This window comes from Canis aureus, chromosome 1 (genome assembly GCF_053574225.1).
Source record: "Canis aureus isolate CA01 chromosome 1, VMU_Caureus_v.1.0, whole genome shotgun sequence".
NCBI lineage: Eukaryota > Metazoa > Chordata > Mammalia > Carnivora > Canidae > Canis > Canis aureus.
In genome coordinates this window covers 28,662,350-28,687,485 of record NC_135611.1, presented here as the reverse complement: position 1 = coordinate 28,687,485, position 25,136 = coordinate 28,662,350, and the positions used below count along the sequence as shown (strand labels likewise).

General features: G+C 35.3%; 1 protein-coding gene across 24 annotated transcripts in view; it reads left to right on the top strand.

The window, feature by feature from the left end:
* Positions 1-25,136, top strand: part of AHI1 (Abelson helper integration site 1) — a 235,158-nt gene that overhangs the window by 29,913 nt on the left and 180,109 nt on the right. For all 24 annotated transcript variants that reach the window (XR_013377077.1, XR_013377078.1, XR_013377063.1 and 21 more), the window contains 7 exons: positions 2,174-2,269; positions 7,268-7,453; positions 9,006-9,158; positions 11,979-12,111; positions 15,684-15,807; positions 20,825-21,054; positions 23,492-23,598. Coding sequence is in view for 8 of the 24 variants with exons in the window: in XM_077894075.1 (XP_077750201.1) it covers positions 2,174-2,269; positions 7,268-7,453; positions 9,006-9,158; positions 11,979-12,111; positions 15,684-15,807; positions 20,825-21,054; positions 23,492-23,598 (1,029 nt within the window). In the remaining 16 variants the exon portion in view is untranslated. The remainder of the gene's footprint in view (positions 1-2,173; positions 2,270-7,267; positions 7,454-9,005; positions 9,159-11,978; positions 12,112-15,683; positions 15,808-20,824; positions 21,055-23,491; positions 23,599-25,136) is intronic.

Genomic DNA, 25,136 nt, shown 5'->3' with positions numbered 1-25,136 from the left:
CTCTCCCTAAGCAAAGAGAAGTGAAGAAAACCTCAGTTTAAGCAAGATGAGGAATTTTAGCATTGGAAAGGCAGGGGCATGACTAACGCCAAGGATTGATTTTGTGGAATGACTTGTTTTTATGCTCTTTTAACTTTCAGATGATCTGTATATGTTTGTGATACGAATATTCCACCATTACATCTGTGATTATGTTGTATGATTTATACAGAGCTGTGATTTTTTAAAGAGTGATGTAACTTGTTTGTCAAGGAACTTTTTCTTTGTCAGAGAAATTTGGTTATAATGTTCACATTCATTTTAGTAATATTCATAAATTTAAGAAAGATTGTTGGAATATGACATTTTTTTGTTGCTTCTTAAGGTTTTTTTTTGGGGGGGGTGGAGTTTTGTTTTTTTAGTTTTAGGAATATAATTTAGTGATTCATCACTTATATATAACATACCCAGTGCTCGCCCCCAACAATTGCCCTGCTTAACATCCATCGCCTTGCTTAGTCCACCCTCCTCCCCTCCAGCAACCCACAGTTTGTTTCCTGTAGTTAAGAGTCTTTTCTGATTTGCCTCCCTCTGTTTTTATTTTATCTTTTCTTCCCTTCCCCATGTTCATCTGTTTTGTTTCTTAAATTCCACATGTGACTGAAATCATATGGTATTTGTCTTTCTCTGACTTATTTCACTTAGCATAATACATTGTAGTTCATGTTGCACATGGCAAGATTCCATTCTTTTTGATGGCTCAGTAATATTCCATTGTACTTGTTTGTGTGTGTGTGTTTATACACACATACCATATCTTCTTTATCCATTCATCAGTCAGTGGACATTGGGCTCTTTCCATAATTTGGCTATTATTAATAGTGCTGCTATAAACATTGGGGTGCATGTGCCCCTTTGAATCTGTTTTTGTAGCCTTTAGATAAGTACCTAGTAGTGCAGTTGCTGGGTCATAGGATAGTTCTAGTTTTAGAACTTCTAATACTGTTTTCCAGAGTGGCAGTTGCTTCTTAAGTTTTAATATAATCTATTATTGTCTACACAACTACTTTTGATTTCAGCTTTTAAGGATTTATTGAGGACAACTTGATATCTATAAGAAGTCTTTAAAATCATTATTCCACTTCTAAGTATTTTTACTAAGGGAAAATTTACATGAACACAAAGACGTGTGCAGGAATATTTATTTGAATACCGTAACAGAAAAATTTTAGGGAGACAAATCTCTTCCATCAGAAAAGGTTTGGTTATATAAATAGTGGTTTTTATTAGATTTATGATATTTATAATACCAAAGTATACTAGGCAGACATTAACATGATGAAATACTTATATGTGTATTGACATGAAGAAATATTCACTACATAGTATATGAAAATAGTTTGCAAATTAGCATTGGATTTATAGTAACATACATATATTTAGGAAAGCACAGAAAAAGGTTTAGATGTGGTATAAACCAGATGTTAATGTTGATCATCTATGGATCTGGATTACAAGTTGTTTTTACTTTGTTACATATTTTTATTGTATTGTTAGTATTTTTTCACTGAGCATCTATTGTGTCCGAAGACAGATTTAAGTATATAAAGAAGAGGGATGAATGGAGTATGTATTATTTTTTAAAGCTATCTATAAAGATTTGTTACCTCAGCTGAGCTTTTGAGAAACACCAGTTAGTTCAAAGTTATAGTCTCTGACAAGTATCTAGAATACAGATGGTGTCTGTGGCAGCTTTGTTCCAAATCCATGAGTTTTAACATCCAGATAGGATGGAGATACGAAAGAAATCCTCCTGAGAAACCTAATGACAGCATATATCCAAAGAGAAAATCCCCAACTTCAGGAAGGTGATACAAGGAAGGACTCAGAGATGTGATCACGTGTTTTTTAAAACAATCGTTTGAAGTCTGCTCTCATACATAAAATAAAAGATTAAAGCTTAAGAATTCTAAACCTGATGTATTTGTGCTTCGACTATGTTTGAGGTAATTAATACTTTGTCTTGGATGTGAAATAAATCTTAATAAATGATTTATTAATAAAAGAGAAACTCTATGAAGAAAATACATTTTACATTACAAATTATTTTTTAATTTCAATAATATGTTACTAGAAAATGTTAAATTTTAGGTAGGTAGTATTCTGTGAAATAATTTTTTATACTTATTTACAGATTCTTGATTTCTTAAGCATGGATGAAATTAGGAATAATTCTGAAATTCAAAACCAAGAATGTGGCTTTCGGAAAATTGCCTGGGCATTTCTCAAGGTACGTTTTTCACCCATTTGGGATTCTTTAAAAATAATTTTCATGGCATGCCTGGGTGGCTCGGCAGTTGAGTGTCTGCCTTTGGCTCAGGGCGTGATCCTGGAGTGCCGGGACCAAGTCTCACATCGGCCTCCCTGCGTGGAGCCTGCTTCTCCCTCTGCCTGTGTCTCTGCCTCTCTCTCTCTCTGTCTCTCATGAGTAAATAGGAGAAATCTTTAAAAAAAAATCTTCAAATCTGATTGGCTACATTTTCCCAAGTTGATTTGGTTTCATATAAGGAGTTATGATCTAAGATTGTGGCTGTGAATAATTGTTAATTCAAGCTAAGGTGATACTCAGATTCTTAAGTCTCTATGAGTGTCTAATGTTTGCCAGATACATTATTTGGTTCTGAGTGTGTAGTATTTAAAAAGATACAAGACAACCCTGCCATCATTTATTCAACTTAAAAGATACTTATTTAATTCTTGTGTGTCCCAGCAGTAGTTCGAGTCAGTAAACAAACTCCGTGGCCTTGTAGACTTCATGTTCTCACAAGCAGAGCAGATATAAAACCATTATTATACAATTTATCATTTATTGCAATTTTTGTAAATATTTTGTGGAGGTCAGGGAAAGATTTCCTAAGGAAGGGACATTGAACCTGAGTATTAGCTAGATGGTAGCAGTGGCTAAATAGAGGGTACCACATATTCAAAGACCCTGATGTTGGAAGGAGTGAGATACATTTAGGTAACCAAAAGGCGGGATCCCTGGGTGGCGCAGCGGTTTAGCACCTGCCTTCGGCCCAGGGCGCGATCCTGGAGACCCGGGATCGAGTCCCACGTCGGGCTCCCGGTGCATGGAGCCTGCTTCTCCCTCTGCCTATGTCTCTGCCTCTCTCTGTGTGTGTGTGTGACTATCATAAATAAATAAAAAAAATTTAAAAAAAAGATAACCAAAAGGCCACTGAGATAGGGGACAGAGACTAAGTGGGGAAATGATGTCTGAAGAGATTGCTGGGTGGACAAGGTCTTGATTATACAAGATCTTTGAAGCCATTATAGAATTCTAAAGAACAATGGGAAGCCATTATAGGATTTTAAACAAAAGGGCAGAATAATCTGACTTAATGTTTTAGAAAGATTACTTTGCTTGGTGGAGAATAAGAGAGGGTATACATATGTATCCTGGAAGGTTAAGGTGGAAAACTTCATAGGAAATGATGGTATAAAGACATGATAAGTTGATTTTTACAAATAGAGAAATTTTAATTTTATAATTCTTTTATTTCTGGTATCTTTTATTTCTGACTTCAAACATAAATGATTTCTAAAAAGTCTTGAAATTAATCTATTTTGTATGATTTATAAAACTTCTCCATTTGTGTATCCATCCATTCAATAATATTAAGTGTCTAGGAAATGGCAGGCACTCTGCTAAATACAGAGCTTTCATAGATAAATTAGATGTTGTTCTTATTCTCCAGTTCAGTGTCTATATAAACATGTTACTTACGTGATTATGTGCTATAGAGTGGATGCTATGAAAATCCAGGTAAGGCCCTTAATCCATATTGAGAGGTTGGTTAGAGAGAGACTTTAGAAGAGATGCAGTCTGAGGCATATGGATGGCTCAGTCAGTTAAGGGCCTGACCCATGATTTCAGCCCAGGTCATGATCTCAATGTTGTGAGATCCAGCACCCCATGTCAGACTCTGCGCTGAGCATGGAACCTGCTTGGGATTCTCTCTCCCTCGCCCTTTGCCCCTACCTCACTTGCATGTGCTCTTGCTCTCTCTCTAAAAATAAATAAGTCTTTAAAAAAAAAAAAAAAGTGCAATCTGACTGCTAAATGGAAGCCAGAGTGACTATGGAAGGAAGTAGTTCTAGAGTGGACTTAGAAATGTCTTCATCCAATGTAGCTTCCAAAATCACCCTTTTGTAACCTGTTATAATTTTTTTATATCCCCTTCATACTGATTTAGAGAAAAAAAAAAAGCAAGAGCCAAAAAACCACGCCATTGTGTGGTCTTACTAGAAAGCACTTTTGTTCCTTTTAAAAATACTAAGACTTGCACAGAACTGCAGTAATAACTACAAACTACACTTGGGAAACAATGTCTTACAACATTTTTACCTTTAAGTGTATATAGATTTTTATTTATCCATTTTATGCCATTGGCAGAAATGGCATGTTAGGAATTCTCCCATCTCTGGCCCTCCAAAGGGTAAGTGTTCTGTGTACCTCCTCCACCTTCATTAGGTTGTAAGTTCTTCAAAGGCACCGGTGACTTCTTTTTGACAAATCTGTTAAACATATTTTAGTCCTTACTTTACCAGATCTCTTTGCTTCACTCTCTTGAAACTCTCTTCCATGATTATCACCTGCTCCCAGCATATTAGCAGCACACAGAAAGTGTCCAGTGAATGTCTATTGAGAGAAATAGCAAATGTATGGAAACAGTGACTAGGAAAAATCCATCTTTGAAAGTAGCATGAGGGGACCTGGGTGGCTCAGTTGGTTAAGTGGCTATCTTTGCCTCAAGTTAGGATCCCAGAACCCTGGGATCGAGTCCTGTATCAAGCTCTGCACTTAGCAGGGAGCCTACTTCTCCCTCTGCCTCTCCCCTCCACTCCTGCTTTCTCTCCCTCAAGGAAATAAATAAAATCTTTTAGAAAGTAGCATGAATCAAAATAAAATTTAAGCATGTTAATACCTGTACCATTGGTTCCAGTAATGTCCTAGATAATTGTAAAGTTACTGTAGTGGTCCAAATAAACCCCAAAAGACCCTTATCCAAATAATTGAGACATAATTCTCAGCTAGAGACACTTAATTCATTTAGTGCGCATATATTACTATTAAGTTATAAAATAATAAAATCTTTTTACACTATATAATTGTAACCATAATGATAGGATCTTGGCCGGATCTTACTCATTTACTCATGCTAAGCATCATACTCGTGTAAACTAGATTGCCCAGTGAGTATGAAAACCTGTAGAAAGTATGATTTAGAAGTTGGGAATAATATCTCCTTAAAATATTACTCCCTCATGATAAACTCTGGGCAGATACGAGTAGGGTTTATGAAGGAAGTCTTGAGGGCTAAATATTCAGTTGCTGAATGCTTCTATTACTCTATTGAAACTGTTCTTTATCCCTGTATATCATAACATCAACTCTCAGCTTATGACCTCCAATTTGACTTAACATCCTTCCCTAGAAGACTAGGGATGAGATGGGCTATATTTTTGCTAGCTGTGTTTATTGATGCCTCATTCCTGAACACACTGTAATCTGGATTTTGTTTCAGCTATAAAAGTGTCTCCAGATAAATCATCAGTGACTCTTAATTTGCCACATTAGTAAGTGAACATTTTTTAGATCTTCTTTTATCCACACCCGTGTGTGTTTAATACATCACTCTCCTGAACCTCTGTTACCTGGATTTTCATGACATCTTTTCCTGATTTTCCCTCTACCATTCCTTCACTTTCTTTCATGGTCTTCCTCTTACCTCTTTGATATCAATCGTACTCATGGTTTCAGCTTTATTCTACTTTTCTTAAACCACTTTTCTTGCCTCTACCTTAGATTTCAGATATTTCAACTTAGACAACCTATAAATACCTCACACTTCCCCACTCTGAGCATCCTACCTAAACCCTTTACCCCTTCTCTATCTGCTCCTTCAGTTGATAGCACTGCCATCAGCCCAGTCTCCCATATTTACAGCCTTAGGAGTTGCACTGTTCATTTTAGTAGCCACAAATCATACATGGCTATTTGATTTCAAATTAATTAATTAAAATTAGATATAACTAAAACCTGAGTTCCACAGTTGCACTAGTCACACTTCACATGCCCAGTAACCATAAGTGACTAGTGTATCTTGTTTTGGGAACCATGAGTATAGAACGTTCTCATCATCACAGAATGTTTTTTGGACAGCATTGCCTTAGGATCTTTCCTGAATCTTCCTTTCTTTCCCTTTCCAAGTTGCATCAGTCGGTAACAACTACTGAATATATTCCCTGCCCTCAGCCCCTGCTCTCCTAGGTTGTCACCTTTGTGTTCTGCCTGAACTGCTGCCAAAGTACCCAACTGTCCCCTAATTTGTAGAGGACATAAAGGCTTAACATGCATTTTCTACTTACTGTCATAATCTAATGAAAGAGGACCTATTTTGAGTTGAGATTGTTATTTTTCTCATAAGCATGTCCATTTATTTAGTTTAAATATAACTTGCTTTAATAGGCTTTTTATTGAATAACCTTTTTTCAGAAAGTAGACTGAAATTTTTTTAATGTAATTAATGTTTTGAGTTTATGCTAATCACTCCTTGAAAATGATTTTGACTTTTTAAAAATTAAAACATTAGAATGGTACCATTAAAGGGTCACCTGTGTTGCTCAGTCGATTAAACATCAGACCCTGATTTCAGTTCAGGTCATGATTTCAGGGTCATGAGATTGAGCCCCATGTCAGGCTCTGTGCTAGATGTGGAGCCTGCTTAATATTCCCTATGCCCTCCTGCCCCCCACTTGTGTGCATGCTCCCATTCTCCCCTCCCCCATGCATGCACAGTCTCAAAAAAATTTTTTTTAAGTTACCATTAAAAATACTGATACTAAACAAATGGAAGATTTGCTTCTGTGTTCAAATAATGTGCATTTTAACTTTATCACTGTTATCCAAACAAAGGTATCTTGATTACCTCTGTGCCAAGTAACATCTGGCACATAATACAAATGCTTTACCAACAGCCTGAATTATACAGGCCAGACAGCTATCAGGAAAATATTTAAAAAGTCACTTGTGTTACCTTTTCTCAAAAATGATCTGGAATTGTGTTTAACCAACATTGTCAATGTTCTTTGCTTTATATATTTAAGGAATTTCAGCATGCCATCTTTATCTTTTTAAAATGAGTTTTTTGACTTTGTACTCTTGCTTTATTGGATGTATTTATTTTCAGTGAAAATAACATTTTAATGGGATTCTTATTTTAAGCTTCTTGGAGCCAATGGAAATGTAAACATCAATTCGAAACTTCGTTTGCAGCTGTATTACCCACCTACTAAGCCTCGATCCCAATTAAATGTTGTTGAAGTTTTTGAATGGTGGTCAAAATATCCAAGAAATCGTTATCCATCAACATTGTACGTAACTGTAAGAGGATTGAAAGTTCCAGAATGTGTAAGTTAATAGCACATAGAAATACATGCTCTCTTTTGTTAAAATTAAATGATAGAATTATCCATTTCTAAAAATATAAGGTCTCTAAAATTATTTTAATAGATTTCTAGAATCTAAAAGTACTTTCAAGAATTACATATTAGGGATCCCTGGGTGGCGCAGCGGTTTAGTGCCTGCCTTTGGACCAGGGCGCGATCCTGGAGACCCGGGATCGAATCCCACGTCGGGCTCCCAGTGCATGGAGCCTGCTTCTCCCTCTGCCTATGTCTCTGCCTCTCTCTCTCTCTCTGTGTAACTATCATAAATTAAAAAAAAAAAAAAAAGAATTACATATTAAACCTGATGTATAAAAGATATTTAAATGAACGTTTAAGTACTAAATATAAGTTTCAATGTTAGGAGAATTTTTTTAAAATAATATTGGTGTTTAAAAATAAAGGTAAAAGGAAAAAATAAAAATAAAAAAAAATAAAGGTAAAAGGGCAGCCCCAGTGGCCCAGCAGTTTAGCGCCACCGTCAGCCTGGGTTGTGATCCTGGAGACCTGGGATCAAGTCCCATGTCGGGTTCCCTGCATGGAGCCTGCTTCTCCCTCTGCCTGTGTCTCTGCTTCTCTCCTCTCCCTCTCTCTGCGCCTCTCATGAATAAATAAAATAAAATCTTTTTAAAAAATTAAATAAAATAAAGGTAAAAGAATGATGTAAAATAGATGTTCACAAATATTTTCTGTAAAGCTCAAGAGTAGTTAATTTTTTAGGCTTTGGAGGACATACAGTTTTTGCAACTACTCAGCTTTGCCTTTGTAGTGAGAACATAGCTACATAGACATATGTAGGTGATGCTAAACAGATGTGTGTGGATGTGTTCCAATAAAACTTTATTGGCAAAAACAGCAAGCTAGATTTGACTAAGGCATTTGCAGTACCATGATTTGCAGGCACACTCTTCATAATATTATTCAAATAATCAGTAAATAATGTTTCTACTACTGCTTTCCATAGATTTAAAACTATGAATGATTTTAGCAAAGAATTGGTTCTACAGCAAAACTTTTGTTTTGTGTTACTTGCAGTAAGACATTTCAGGACAGTATCCTGTAAGTGATATTATAAGTGTGACCAGATGGTTGGTTTGTATTAATTTGAATGGAGTTAAATCTCTTTTTAAGAAAAGGAAGATTTTAAAACTTTAGGTCTTTATGATACTAGTTTTGTGATATTAAAGCAAGGGATATCACAGTATATCAGAGCTGTGACATAACATCTGGTAAGTATTGATTGGTGAAGAAGCAGAAACAAAGGGGTAGAATTATTAAAACCATTTCATGTGACCATTGGAGTTCTCTTTTTTCCATCCAACTTTTAAGGCTTTTTGGTAATAGAACTGCAATTTAAGCACCTTTCATCTTATTCAGCATGATGTACATAAAAGTAGAATGTTTCTTGGGTTACATTTCCATGTTGTTTGTTTCAATATTTGAAAAGTCCTATATGCCAGAAAAGAGAAAAGGGTTAACTTGATATTTACATTTTCTCATCTTCTATACACATTTAGATAAAGCCATCTTACCGTTCTGTGGTTGCTGTTCAAGAGGAAAAAGGTAAACCTGTGTATTGTGAACGACACCACGAGACCAATTCAGTAGATGCCGAACCTGGACTAGAAGATTCCAAGGAAGTGGTGAAGTGGAAACGACTACCTGGGCAGGTGAAGTGCTTGATCATTCTCAATTCATTTAGAGATGTCTTTATTTATTTTTAAAGCTCCAACAGTCCTGAGGATAACTAGCTTGCTACTTAAAACTCTCGGATTACCTTTGTTTTGGTTCTTTTTTTTTTTAATTACCTTTGTTTTTAACCACAATCTTGTCTTTCCATTAACTTACTTGATAACTAATAATATACATATCATGTGCATAAAAGCACTATCTTGGGTTCTTTCTTTGGGGACCTGGGTTAGTTTTATCCGTTAGCTGGAGCTGTCAGAAAGGAATACCACAGCAGACTGGGTGGCTTAAATAACATAAGCTTACTTCTTCATAGTTTTGGAGGTTGAAGTCCCAAGGGTAAGTTTACAGGGTTGGTTTACTCTGAGGCCTTTGTCCTTGACTGGCAGATAGCTGCCATCTTGCTGCCTCTTTATGGTCTTTTCTCTGTGCATGTAGATCACCGGTGTCTCTTCCTCTTACAAGGACAGCAGTCTTATTAGATTAGGACCCTACTCTAAAAATAGCTCTTTAAAGATTTTTATCTCCAAATATTGTTGCATTCTGAAGTACTGAAGTTAGGGCTTCAACATTTGAATTTTGAGGGACACAGTTCAATTCATAACAGCAATAAAAAAAAAAAAAACAGATTCTTGATAATTTAAGAGGTAAATGTCCTAAGAGGGTTTTCTTTTTTTTTACTTGAAATTCAATATATAGTATATCATTAGTTTCAGATGTAGTTTTCAATAATTCAGCTTTGCATAACACCTAGTGCTCATCACTGATGGGTTTTCTTAGTAAAATGGATTTTATTAAAAAAATAGATCTTTTTAATGGATTCATGAGATTTTTTTATAGTCCTCAACTTTTTCCTGAATCACATTTTGATGGAAATACATATATGTATATTTCTACCACAAGTTGAGCAGTGTTTAAGCTTTTACTAATGTTTTCCTTCTGGTTAACTTATTTTGCAGTAGTGAGAAGCATTGCAGATACAGTTTTGCAAACCTCTTACTTATTTCCACAAAAATTAGAGTGGTTCATTTTGTACATCTGAGCCATTGTACATCTGAGCAGTTTATCCAAAATCTTACTTTATCCAAACATTCAGTAGTATAAGAGGGTAAAGTGATATGATTGATTGGGTCCACATCATGGAGTATCTTTAATGGTAGCCTAATACTTCATGTGAGATATGAGAAATAATGGAGAGTCTGAGTAGGAGAGAAGTGTGATAATAGTCGTATTTTAGAACATGTTAATGTTGGCAGTGGCATTTTGGAGATCTTGAGATAGGATACATCAGAATGAGAGAAACTGTCAAGATAGTAGCTATAGTCAGTAGTGAGGTGAAAAGGGTCTGTCTAACCTTGGAATAATTGTGGTAAAAATGAAAAATAAGAGATGAATGCAAGAGAGAGATAGAATGAACAAGCACAATGTAATGACTGGCAAGATAGTAAAGAAGGGGAAAGAAGGTCCCCAATGTGTTCAGGACCTTTATATTAAATGTCCATTGAGTGTCTGTTCTGAGTACAGTGTCAAATCCTGGGCAAACAGAGAAAGTGATAGTGGCATCAGTGATTTTTTAGCTTCGGTGGTGAGGCAGAGTTTTCTGTGTTCCTGCTCTAGGAGCAAGCAGCAGCACATGCTTATAAAACCTAACCTTTCCTTCAATTTTTTCTCATCTTTTTATTTCTCTCTTCTTTGTCTAAATTCATCTGGGTGGAGAATGAAGGGAAAAGATGGGTAGCATGGTGTCCCCTACCTTGTGGACACCTAATAAATGTCTGTTGAATGTTTTACCTTCCTAGTAGCTGCTTATAATGTTTCCTGCTAATAATAATGCTGCTGAATCCTAATGCTACTTGTGAAACACCTGGTCTAGAAAGCAAACTCTTGAACTAAGAATCTTTGACTAGACCCAGTAAGGTGGGCTTGACCCTCTCAATAATCCTTATTAGTTTTATATAGAAATAATAGTTACTTACAGGGTGCTGTGATGAATATATGGAAAGACATTTGTAAGGAAGTACCACATTCATTGCATATAGTAAAGGACCAATATATGTTTAATTGAACTTTCGAAATAATAAACCCAGGAACTAAGGCTCACTGAAATTTGGAAGAGGTAGAATTAAGACAAAAAAAAGTATTTTCTACAGTAGATATTATACATGGAAAGTTTGGGTTTCTTCTGGTAACAGGAAAGGAAATCATAAAAATTATGAAATTTTAATGAAATTAGTGAATGAGAAACCAACAGGAGGTGATTGATTACTTTGAAATACTTTTCAGAAGGCAGCCACAAATGATAGTTATTTTATGACCTAAAAAGAAAGAGAAATGAATATTCATATATCCCAGACTTAAGTTAGGCCCTAAAGGGCATTTATGGTCTCAGAACAAGTTTATGGCTCAGCAGAAATCACTTATTAGGTGCTGACATGGAATAAGGATGTGATACGTGTGTGTGTGTGTGTGTGTGTGTGTGTGTGTCTATATATAGTGTGTGCAAGTAATTGTGTCAGCTTTAGAGTACCAGATATTGAAATTTTCTATTCATATTTTAGTTAAATTAAGTACTAGCTAGACATGGAGTATAAATTGACTTTATTTTATGGAGAACTGATTCTCTCTTTAGGAAGTAAAATAATTTACTATAATTTTCCATCGTTCTGTTTATTTTCTCTTTCTCTGAATCACAGTAAAGAAACTTAAAAAAATAAAGCTCTACCCACTGCAGTAATTGAATTAACAACTAGCCTTCATATTTTAATATTTCTTAATTTATTTTTTTAATGTATGTTTTTTAGGCTTGCCGTATTCCAAACAAGCACCTCTTCTCACTAAATGCAGGAGAACGAGGATGTTTTTGTCTTGCTTTCTCTCATAATGGAAGAATATTAGCAGCAGCCTGTGCCAGCCGGGACGGATATCCAATTATCTGTTAGTAACAATTCTGTTTAATCTAATTGAAGTCTATGAGGACAATTTTTGGTTTTTAAAAATCATTGAAATCTTAATTTGAGTAATCCCCAGTTTTTTGTTTTTTGTTTTTTGTTTTTAAAAATTTTACTTATTTATTCATGAGAGACCTAGAGAGAGAGGCAGACACAGGCAGATGGAGAAGCAGGCTCCATGCAGGGAGCCCGATGTGGGACTCAATCCCGGGTCTCCAGGATCCCACCCTGGGCCAAAAGCAGCGCTAAACCACTGAGCCACTGGGGCTGCCCCTCCCCAGTTTTTTAATAATAATTTTACAATATTCTGTAAAATATATTTCGGAAGTAGGATGAGAATAATCAAATAAGATGGTAAGCTTATTCTTAAAACATGCAAGAGGATTTTTGTAAGCATTTTCTATTTTAAATGCAGACATTTTGAATCATGAAGAGATTAATAAACTTCATGAGGAATTCTATCCCATTGTGGTCAGTTGATAGCAGTGATAATTTAAATTATGAAAGCCCTCCAATTTCGTATCTACTAGAATGGTAATAGTGCAGGAGTACCTAGAGGATTTCTCATTATAGTAGGGAAGGCAGCAGAGAGGCCAAAAACCCACTTTCAGATTGCTTTTAAAAAATATGGAAAACTATATTAAAAAGAAAAATTTCTGTAGCTGAAGAGATTTTTTTTATGTGAGCACTGCCTATTCTTTTAGACTGAGAGGCATTAAATACTTTCCCTTGTTTCTTGCATAATAATGAAAACCAGCAGGAAGTAGCCTACTCCTCATGAGCATGTGCCCTAAGTGCTATATGGTATTGAACTTCCCTCAGCTTCACACAGTTTATTTCTGATGATTTACTCTTTTCAGCAAGGACTCCTAATTGGCTTGATTAGCATTTATTCAAAAAATATTCCTCCTCATGAAATAATATTAGCTTTAAAAAAATACAAAATGATTTGTGTAGTTTGATTATGACCATGCTATTTTAAAAATTCACTGAAACATGCGTGGAGGAAAAATGACTCTTAGAAAACATGCTCCAGAATAATTTATTTCTTTTGGGCAGTGAAAGTTATTTTCATTCTGGTTTATGTTTTCAGCATTTCAGTGATAAATATGTGTTACTTTATGCTTAAAAAAATCTTGTTCAAAATGCTATATAAATTTAGATATTCTCTCAAAAAAAAAAGAATATTTGTCTTTGGTTTCTGATTGTTCGGTTATGATGTATCTACTTGGAATTTGTTTAGTTTGTTGGAGTGTGGATTACTGTTTTTCACAAAATTGGGGAGTTTTCTGTCTTTATTTCTTCAGATTGTTCTCCTTTCTGTTTTTTCTCTTCTGAGGCTCTCATCATCTCTGTTGGTACACTTGGTCCCATAGGTTTCTGAAGCTTTATTCTTTTTCTTCATTCTTTTTCTTTCTGTTCCTCAGACTACATAATCTCAAACGACCTGTCCTCAAGTTGATTCTTCTGCCAGTTCTGATCTGTTATTGAGCCCCTCTGGTGAATTGTTTATTTCCCTTGTTATACTTTTCAATTCTAAAATTTTTATTGGTCTTTTTATAATTTCTGTTTCTTTATTGATACTTTTTTTGGTGAGAATTATTCTCACACCCTAATTTTTAAACATGGCTTTCTTGATATCTGTGAACATATTTGTAAGAGTGGATTTAAAGTCTTTGCCTGGAAAGACCAATGTTTTTGCTTCCTCATGGACAGTTTCTGTGGACTGCCTTGTTTCCTGTGTATGACCATACTTGACTGTTTCAGTTTTTTCATGTGTCCATATTACATGTGTGGCAGGTCTGGACATCAGATTCCTCTCTTTCTGCCTCCTCTCCACCCACCCACTCCGGATTTGTTGTTGCTGAAGTCTCTTTTCAGTTAACTTGGTGGTCAGCTATGGTGAAGATTTTCTAAATACCTTGAGTGAATAGATCTCCCAACCTTTACAAGGATATGGTGTTTTGGGATATGCTCTTAACACTTCGCGGCAAGCAGTCTGTACCTCTGCCTTAGCCTTCACTTCCTGTTTGCACAGAGCCTCCTCAGGTCAGTCAGAGTGAGAGAGGGCCTCTAGTCTTTGGTTCACATACATATGTCCTGCTGGGTTCTCAGGAGTTTGTTGGAATTTGTCAAAGTCCCCTATGGACATCTCATTTCAAGTTTTTTCCTTTTACATTTTTTTGCTCAGCCTCTCCTTAGCCTCAGTTGGTATCACTGCTCAGTTAACTGTGCCACTGATTATTTCAGCAAGCACCCTAGGGTTAGGGCTGTTCACACAGAGCATGCTCTGAGGCAGGTCAAATAAAGCCTAGCCCTGGGAATGGAGCTGTTTAGGGAACTGCCTGCCAGGCTGTCTTAATAGTGATAAGTCTTGGGGCTGGGGTTTTGGGGGAGCTTCCTACCTCTTCTGCCCCATCCCATGGCTGCTAGGCTGTTGGCTTTAAGTTGTGAGGCTATTGGTTTCTAAAGCTACTGTGGAGCTTGGGAGAAGGGAATGGGAACATGGCAAGTTAAAACACCACAAAGCTCTGGTTCTTACCAAGATTAAGCTGTTTTTCTTGAATAAATGCTCCTCATGTTGCAGGCCTTTATTTAATTTCTAGAGCTCTGAAAAAGTTAATTTGGATAATATTTACAGTGTTCTCTTTGCTTTTATCAGGGAGCAGATACTCTGGGGTCCTCCTTCTGCTATTCTGGAAGCAATTCTGTACTGCTTAGTATTTTAAAGAGCATTTGGTTTTACCACTAGGTGGAAGTAGAGACTTGCAAACTTTGTTGTTCTGAATTAAGTCACTATCTGAAGATTTCATTTTGAACTTAACTCATAGCAATACCAGAATGCCTTGTTTATCAGATTGGATCTTATTAATTCTCTAATTATATCATTTTTGTATTAGAATTTTCTAAAAAGGGGTGCCTGGGTGGCTCAGTCAGCTAAGCATCTTCCTTTGCCTCAGGTCACGATCCCAGGGTCCTGGGATGAGCCATGATTGGACTCCCTGCTCACCAGAGAATAGGCTTCTCCCTCTGCCTCTGTGCTCCCTGCCCTCCCCCATTGTGTGCTCACTCTTGTGTTCTAGCTCTCTCAAATAAATCTTTGTTTTGTTTTTTTTTTAAAGAATTTTTTTTCTAACAATAGCACAGTTTAAATTTCTTCTCTAAATAATTAAAATTTTGTTTGGAATTTAACTGATTTTTAGGTAAAGTAATATCTTATTCATGAAAGCCCAAATTATAGAATCTTTGAAGTAAATTGCAATTTTAATGTGGTTTATTAATTGATTAATAAATTGTCGGCAATTATTAGGAAAGTTGCTTTGAAGAGATGTGAATAATTGTAGCATATTGTAAAATTTTATATGTGTAAATTCTTGTATTTGAGAAAATAAACACTATTTTTAAGTAGACTTTGACATTTTTTATGCTGAAAATATCTTTGGTGATAATATTCTTAATGCTTGCTTTGTATGCAAATTATTATAAGCTGTGTTTTTGTCTATTACTGGATTAAGGACTCTGTCTAGAAACCCACTAATTTTTGAATATTTTCATTAGTATATGAAATTCCTTCTGGGCGTTTCATGAGAGAATTGTGTGGCCACCTCAATATCATTTATGATCTTTGCTGGTCAAATGATGATCGTTATATCCTTACTGCATCATCTGATGGCACTGCCAGGTTAGTATACTTAAGAAGTACTTTTTGTATATGTTGTATGTTGTTTGCCATCAAGGAAAACAAAGAGAATATAAAGTGATACAACTATTCTTATGCTTCAATAATATTTTGCTTATCGAGGAACTGTCATACAGACTAATTACTAGTAGTAGAAAACTTTTTCCTGACGATGTTTTTATTAAGTATATTTTATTTATGTAATATGGAATGCTTCTAGTTCTCCATGTCCTTAAATGAACATTATGTACATTGTTTAATACTGTACACTGTTTGACATAAGATAAACAATTGATATTTTTCTTAGAATATAAGCTCTAAATGGTAGGGATTCTCTCTTCAGTGCTGTGTGCAAGGACCAGGCCACAGTGATGCACAGTGCTTGGTATGGGGCAAGTAAAGGTTTCCTCTGCTGTACAGAAGTACAGCATTCCTATGAAACCTTTCCTAAGATGAAATGGCATAAAGTGAAGTAGTAATTAACTATTAATTGATTTGGAAATTTTTTTAAGTGTTCCCAGACCCAAAAAATAACCTCCTTTGGAGTTTTTGATACCGTAGGACACATCTTGCTAAGGGATGCACAAAATAAATTGAGATAGAGCACAAATGCTCACAGTTTAGAGCTATGGCAACTTGAAGTTGAGGTGCTGAGTGTAGTACCTGGGGAAGAACATGGCAGTGCCACTCTCGCTGCTGGGGATGTGCACTGCCTTTGTAAGGACTCCCTGCAAAACAACTGCTGGACCCTTTTTTTTTTTTTTTTTTTTTGCTTTCTCCTTTTTTTCTTTAAAGAAGAAATTCTCTTCAGGTTTTTTTGGTTAGTGAAAACAGGTACTAATGTAGGTCTTAGGTAAAAAACAAAGTGGTGTAATGCAAACTTTCGAGAAACAGGGGATACCTGTAAGTGTAAGTGAATATGTACCTTGTGCTTTAAGAGTTTTATAGATTGTCAATATTTGCATTTTTCAGAATGTCAGTCATAAAGTAATTTAATCCCTTCCAACTTTTATTAAGTATCATAATAAAATTTTTAAAAGCTACTTTGTAAATTTCCTTGATATTGTTTTAGCTGCTTGTTCTACCTTGCATATATTAGGTAATTTTTCAAGATGCTTTATATTATATATGTAATTTAATTTGATTCCAACAAATGTGAGTGGATACACATAAATATTTGTTATCTCTGTACACTGAGAAGCTGACATTTAGAGTAGTTCTGGATACCCTCTGACTTCACTTTTCTGTATTTCTGCTTCTGGCTTTTTAAACACACTTTTTAACAGACGCTTCTAGTGCCTTGGTCCCCTCTGTCAATCTTATCAGCTTCCTTTTTAATATAAAATGTCTAATGGATTAAGATGTTGTCATCACTGTTTTGTTTCTGTTTAAATGCAGAAGATAGTAACTGGTGAGACTTGATTTCCTTCCCTCTGTAGCTGGGCACCTGCTGTTAGTCCCCCTAACAGCATCCTCCAGGACCCTCTCAGCATAGCCATTCTATCTGATGCAGGGTTGTACTAGAGAATAGTGCATAACCTTGCAAAGGCCTGACTGTGGATTTTCAAGTCTTGAAATCACCTGAGCTCCCATCACAGCTGAGCAAGCTTTTTCCTTATCTTTATTCAGATATCTTTTCCCATTCTTCTGGTAGCACATCCTTACAGCACTTGGAGTTCCCTCCGTGGAGTTACATATTCCCACTTTCACTAGCTACCTTCAACTTACAGTGAAATTAAACAAGACATGAACTTCCTGTATCTCCCTCTGCTTTCCCACTCAGTATCTATAAATGTACCCAGCTTTATCTCTGTGGCTCCTAACAAAGATGTATGGGTAAAGACACCTTTCCGGCCACTCCTTGACATGTGCTTTTAATCTCAGTCCTTCAATCTACGATTCTGCTTCCTATACCCCTCTCGTCTCTTCTATATCTTTCTCTCTGTTGATTTTGTCCTCTCATATTAAAAATGTGCTCGAATCTCCTTAAGAAATCTTTTTCTCAGTTCTTCCTGGTTTTCATACTATCATATTATTTTTCTTTCTACACCATCAAGAATGTTCTACACACATGATCTTTAGCTCAACCCAGTGAGTCTGGCTTTCACTTCTACCTTGCTAGAGCAACCTTCTTTAAGAGCTCAGCAGTTTCTTGCTGACTCTCACACCTGGTGGCCAGTGTTGGTCCTTATCCTGTTTGCTTTCACTACAGTAATTAATTGTTGATCCGTTTTAAAAGATTTTAAATTAATAGTTTTATCAACAGCCTCTTCTTTTTGCCTTTTATGAGCCTGGCCAGTTCTTGTTCTCTGTCTCTTGTTCCTCTTCCTCTGCCTGTTCTCTGTAGATGTTTATTCCCAGAATCTTCCTACTTGATCATCTTCCCTGGTTTGCTGTGCTCATCTTGGTCTCTCTCCTCTTCCCCAGCTTTGAATCTCACTTATATGAGCTGACTTCTAGTGCCTACTTTTTTTCGGAGTTTCACTTACTGTTACACACTTCTCTCTGGACTGCTGGTAGCACCCCAGATCCAAACCCAGACTTCCTAATATCGCCAAACTTTGCTTTCCTTTTTTAGTCCTCTTGTAGGTTTTTCTTTTTCTTTTCTTTTTTTTTTTTTTTTCATGACCTCCACCCTTTCTCCTGAGGCAGGAACTCAGAGTAGCACTTATTTCTTTTTTGTTTCCACTGTAACTTCCCATATCCAAGCAATACCACAGTCTATCAGTTTGCCCTCCTAAAAGGCTCCCCATTCTGTCACACTTTCTATCTTCACAGCTGTTACCTTCATTCAGATACTTGCTATCTGCCTCTTGGTTAAACTGTTGGTGCTGACCTTTCCCACTGTTCAGCCTTTTGTTCCTCCAGCTTTCCACAACCATCTTTCATACTGCCCTGGTTTTCAAAAGTCTTTGATTCCCACCACCCTTTTGAAAATGTTCTAGTTCCTTAGCATGGCATAATAGGCATGTTTCTCATTGACCCTACATCCGTCTCCTGTGTACTTGCCATATACCCTCAGCCTCACCCACACAATCTTTTTGAAATGCCCTTAGCATCTTACCCTCTTTGGTATCTCTCCATGCCTCCTCTTCCTGTACTTAAATGCCCTTTTTCTGGGCTTCCTGCTTAACGCAGTCACTCAGCAAACATTTAAGTGCCTTTTGTGAGCCTCTGTGGGCTCGTAGTCATCATTTAAAACCCAGCTCAGTTTTAACCATTTCTTAAAAATCTCTTGGATTTTTCCACATAGCATATACTATGTTGTAGTAAAATATACCTCTTTATGTGTCTTTGAGATTGATACTCTTTGAGGGCTCTTTGTATCATAAAAGTATTTATTTGTATAAGATTAACTAAGTGAAGGAAGAAACATTGCGGCTAGAACCAAAAAGAGTGAGATTTTGAAAGAGGTAAAGATTTTGAATAAGCTAAAATTAGAGGAAAAGAATTAGAGTTGCTAATGCTCCAAGTGGCAGAAGCATGGGCTTCTGGCTGGGTCTTCTGTCTTCCTCGTTAAGTATTAGTAGTGTCTCCTGAGTAACTCCCACTGGTTCTTGCCTATTGTATATTATTTCAAATAATAATACTAAGATTTTTAAGCAAGCAACTGAAATTTTAACAATCTTTTAAACTATATTCTTTTTATTATTTTTAATTTTTTAAAACTTCTAACAATCTTCATTACAAATTAGTGATTTTGTTCTTTCAATAAGTACTGTATTTCATGTAGCATATATTCATTCAAAGTATTACTATGGTAAAAGTGTTTATGCAGTGACACACATGCTTTATTTTCACTTGAAAACATGTTCTTTCACTTCCTTCATTATTAGTTTGGATTCTTAGTAATTGAAGATCAGATCCTGTATTTGAAGCAGCTGCTGAGAAAACTCATAGAATGTTATTCTTAAATGGCAACTGTATTTTTTTCTTTCATCGATAATTTTGAAAAGGACTTAATTTGCTTTAGTTCTTAGGTTGTGATTAAAAGAATGAACTCAAAATCCCCCTATTAAAAATTAATATATTTTCTAATTCTAATAATTTAAACAAACTGTTTAAAATCTAGTGTTTCACACTCATTTAATACCTTTCTGTTACTAAATTTTGCCTATTTTTATGCACTGACTAGAGATGCAGAGTAACATAACAGTTTTAACTCATAGGGTTTACTCTTTTGTAAGGACTGTAGCAATGACAGTAATATAACTTTTTTAAAAATTATCCATTATTTAGAGGAAGAGATAGTAAAACTGTTAAGCATAAATTGAGTGTTTAATGCAAGTCTGTAATGTAGTCTGTTTTCTATCTGGTGGGATTTTGTGTGTTATGATTATACATATTTAGATTTATCAAAATATTATAATTATCAAAATATAATTATCAAATTATATCAAAATATTATAATTAATACAATCAATCTTATATGATTATCAAAATATTATAATTAATTCAATCTTATTTTATTCAGGTATCATATAGTAATTTCAGTATAGCTTTTAAGACTTTGAGATTGTGATCATTATCTAAGCTTGGAAATTACAAATAAAAAGTTAATAGATTATCTTATTCTCTAAACCTCTACTAGTGAGCATTTTGCAAAAGCAATATATACAACCTAAGCAGAGAATAAAGTTCTTCCTATATTTTATTTTTTGTATGTAATGTACTAAATGCAGTGTTTTACCAAACTATTCAGTGTGTGTTTAATCAATGTCAAAAATAGGTTTTTAAAAATATATATCCAAATATAATTTTTCATTTTACAGTATAGATTAAAATTAGTAGACAAATTAACCATTATACTTGATAATAACTAAGAAATAGCTTTGTCAAGATGTACAGAACTCCAGCCATCAAATATTTGATCACATTATTTTTTATTATTACGAAATTTAGTTTACCATTGGTTATTGTCATTGCTTACTTCAGTTCCACTGGCTGTGCTGGTCTTTAGAGAAAGTTTTAGAAACTTCTGCCTTCCAGAAGCAATATATAACTTTCTATCCTTTTCTAGGATATGGAAAAATGAAATAAATAATAGCAATACATTCAGAGTTTTACCTCATCCCTCTTTTGTTTACACTGCCAAATTCCATCCTGCGGTCAAAGAACTGGTGGTTACCGGATGCTATGATTCTGTGATACGGATATGGAAGGTTGATATGAGAGAGAATCCTGCTGTATTGATCCGACAGTTTGACACACACAGGAGTTTCATCAACTCTCTCTGCTTTGATATTGAAGGTATGTCAGAACATATTCCAAATGAAGAATTTTTAAAAATATTTTGTTCACTAAGAATTTTTCTAAGCTTGAAGGGATTTTGTGTGTTATGATTGTACATATTTAGATTTACGTGTATTTGCGGATCATATTGTAAACACAGGCACAGATTTAGCAGTGAGGGCATTTTGTTTGTAATTTTAAAATCATTAAATTCTGGGGTGCCTGTGTGGCTCAGTTGGTTAAGCACCTGAATCTTGATTTTGGCTCAAGGTCATGATCTTAGGGTCATGAAATTGAGCCCACATTGGACTCTGCGCTCAGCATGGAGTCTGCTTGTTCCTCTCCTTCTCCTCCCCACTGTGCATGCTCTCTCTCTAAGAAATTAAATAAAATCTTTTAAAAAAATCATTAAAGTCATTAAATCTTAAACGTTTAGATTCAACTAATCTTTGCTGTAACAACCAGTCAGATACCAAATTTTATAAGTATATTTCATTGGATTGATGATTATCCCCTCAGTAAGTTTCTTTTCTTTTCTTTCCTTTCTTTTCTTTCTTTTTCTTTTCTTTTTCAGTAGGTTTCTCTTAAGTGGCTTTTGAGTTAAAAGGTTAAAATGATGAAGGGGGGGAAATGCCAAAAGAATATTAGATAGATAGCAGGGGAAACCTGTATTTATACTATGTACTGAGGGCACTGTGTGCTGGGCACCTTTGCATTCAGGTAACAGTTAACAGGTACATGTTATATAGTTGTCTGATTGCATCTTAAGAAATGTTCTATTATTGGCAATACTTAGGATGTTTCCAGCTTTCTCCTACCATGAACATGATTTCTGTGAATAAAATACACAAAAAAGTATATATAAAAGCTGTATGTACAGCTTTCTATATATACAAAGCTTTGTTGCACTGTTTATGATTCTATTCTCTTTTTTTTTTTTTTTAAGATTTATTTATTTATTCATGAGAGACACAAAGAAAGAGCCAGAGACATAGGCAGAGGGAGAGGCAGGCTCCCCACAGAGAGCCCACACGCCCTGAGCCAAAGGCAGACATTCAACCATAGAGCCACCCAAGCATCCGTATGATTATTTTCTTAACATAAGTTCCCAGACTGGAGGTTGCTGAGTCACATATTTCTGGAGTCCTTGCTGTGTGCTGTGATGTTTTAAGTACATGTGTAAGCTAACTTATTCCCCACAGACCCTTATGAGAATATAGTCACCTTTACTTTATTTCAGACACTGATAGGTAGACTAGAACTATAATTAATTAGGATAGGGTCCAGATAAAAATGACAGTACTGCTAATATATTCAGTTTACTACAAGGATGTTAAGAAGTCAGAAAAGGAAAAGTCAACCAAGGATAGAAAGGTGTGCAAACTTTGTCTTGGTAAAAATAGCTCAAATTGAAAAAGAGGGATGAATTTCTTCAAATATTTGACTAAGATACCCAAATGTGAAACAAAAAAATAATCAGTCTATGTTGCTCCAGTAGGTAGAGATGGTACCAAAGCCACTGAAGACAGATATCTGTTGTTCAGAATTAGAACATTCTAGTATATAGGGTAGTTTATCAATTGACTAGCTGCTTTGTAAAATACTAAGTTCACAGTTACTGAACAACCATCTGTTCAAGATGGTGTGGAAGATATTCATGAGTGGGTATAAAGTTGAATTTGATGCTCTCTGAGGTCCCATTCAACTATAAGATGGTTTGACTAAGAATTTATGTTAAATTGGAACATCTGCTATTTATCATTTTATTCATTCCCTGATCGTTTATTAACTTTCTACTAGTATCAGGTATTTTGCTAACAGTATATATTAGAATATAGGTGTTTTTCCAGGAGTATAAAACAGATTATGTAGGTTAATAAAGGTGGGCAATACAGAGATGTATTGAATAATTAAAATTATTTGTTTGGCTTTAGAATTTGAACCATTTACAAATGTAGTGAGATGCTCGTTTCTTTTTGTATTCAAATTCACATAAGTGACAAAGGGAAATAAGTCATCAAAACTAATTCAAAAGAGTGAAGAATTCATTTAAGATCATTGGAATTTGATTACTAGTTGTATTTGGGATTTTTTGTGCTTTTCTTCTTTTTTTTTTTTTTTTTACTAAAATATTTTTTTTTAATTTTTTTTTTTTAATTTTTATTTATTTGTGATAGTCACAGAGAGAGAGAGAGAATGAGGCAGAGACACAGGCAGAGGGAGAAGCAGGCTCCATGCACCGGGAGCCCGACGTGGGATTCGATCCCGGGTCTCCAGGATCGCGCCCTGGGCCAAAGGCAGGCGCCAAACCGCTGCGCCACCCAGGGATCCCACTAAAATATCATTTAAGAGCCCTCTGATTCTTTGTTATACTAGGATGTGTTTTCCCGATTTCATATTACTTGTTTCTACCTATGTGTAGTATTCGTGAGTAATTTTATTTTTTTTTAAATAGGTCATCACATGTATTCAGGAGATTGCACAGGGGTGATTGTTGTTTGGAATACCTATGTCAAAGTTAATGATGTGAAACATTCAGTGCGCCACTGGAGTGTAAATAAGGTATAAAATCATATTTTATATTTGGGAATTAAAGAAATTAGAAAAAATTGAACCTAATGACTTTAGAAATAAGACATCAGGACATTATTTCTCTCCTCTCAAAAAAAATGAAGTTTTTCTCAGCCCCAGCAAAGTCAATTATCATTGATTAATTATGTAGTCTTCCTGATAGCTAATTGATGACACAGCAACTTAGAGAAAATTTTCATTTTGGCCAAACTTAACTTTCTTATTTTTGAACCGTAATTTGTGATATGACATTCAATGATCCATTGCTGGAATTATGCTAAAGTGAGGAATATGTTATATTACCATCTGTAAGTAATACCTTATATTTTCTGCTATTCATGTTCTTTTTTTTTTTTTTTTTACCCCATAACATTACTCTAAAACCAGTGTGCTCAATGTTTTGTTAACAGTGCTGTCTTTCACATTTATGTAATCAAAAGTATGTAATTATGAGTCGGTCTATCATTTATTCACAATAATTCTTTACATTTGAATTGTACTAAGTAGGCAGGAATGAATGAACTCTCATTTTTGGTGTAGAGGGTTTTTAAGGCTGTTATATTAAGCAATTTTATTGGTGCATATTCAGTATTTTTTAACTAAAAACACAAAGTGAATTATTAAACCTGAGTTTGTTTTACGTAAGTTGATATAGTTTCTGTCTTATATGCTGTACTTTTGTTCTTGTAACAATTGTCCTCGTTTGAGAAAAAGACACCGTAAGTGATAAAGGATTGTACAAACTTTAGTTAAATCTGTTGAATCTGTCAGCTCTATTTTTAAAACTGTTCTATTTTTAGTCATTTTTATCTAGTCTGTCAGATTAAGAATTGATGGCTTAGGATTCATGTTGTAGCCTAGTTTCACACATTTTGAAAAGAACTTTTTTTTTTTTAAGATTTTATTTATTCATGAGAGAGAGAGAGAGAGAGGCAGAGACACAGACAGAGGGAGAAGGGAGCCCAGTGCGGGGAGTCCGATCTGGGACTCGATCCGGGACTCGATCTGGGACTCCAGGATCACGCCCTGGGCCAAAGGCAGGCTCTAAACCGCTGAGCCACCCAGGGATCCCCTGAAAAGAACTTTCTAATTACTTATATACCTAAGGGATTGGCAAGACTCCAAAGGCACCTTTTCCACTAATTTGAGTGTACAGTGCAGATTCTATTATTTGTGTTAAAAATCATTTGTTTCCTTACCTCAATATAGTAACTAAAAGGCAAACTTATCTTCAAAGTCTGCCGCCTGGTGGTTACTTGAGACAGTCCAAAATAAAAAGTTAGGAAATGAGCTGGAGTCTCTTTTAGGAGCTAATGCCCTAGGACAAACTGTAGACTGTGATTTCTTACCTAGTTCTCTTCAGCCGGCAGCGTGAGAAATGCTAAATTATACTCACCTGTCCCTTAAGATGACCTGTCCATGTGCTATGGCCCACACAGGACATGGACTTCAAAACTAAGGCTTTTTGTTTTTTGTTTGAGTGTGAATATGATAAAGAAAAGTAAAGGGAAGTCACTAACAGATACTAC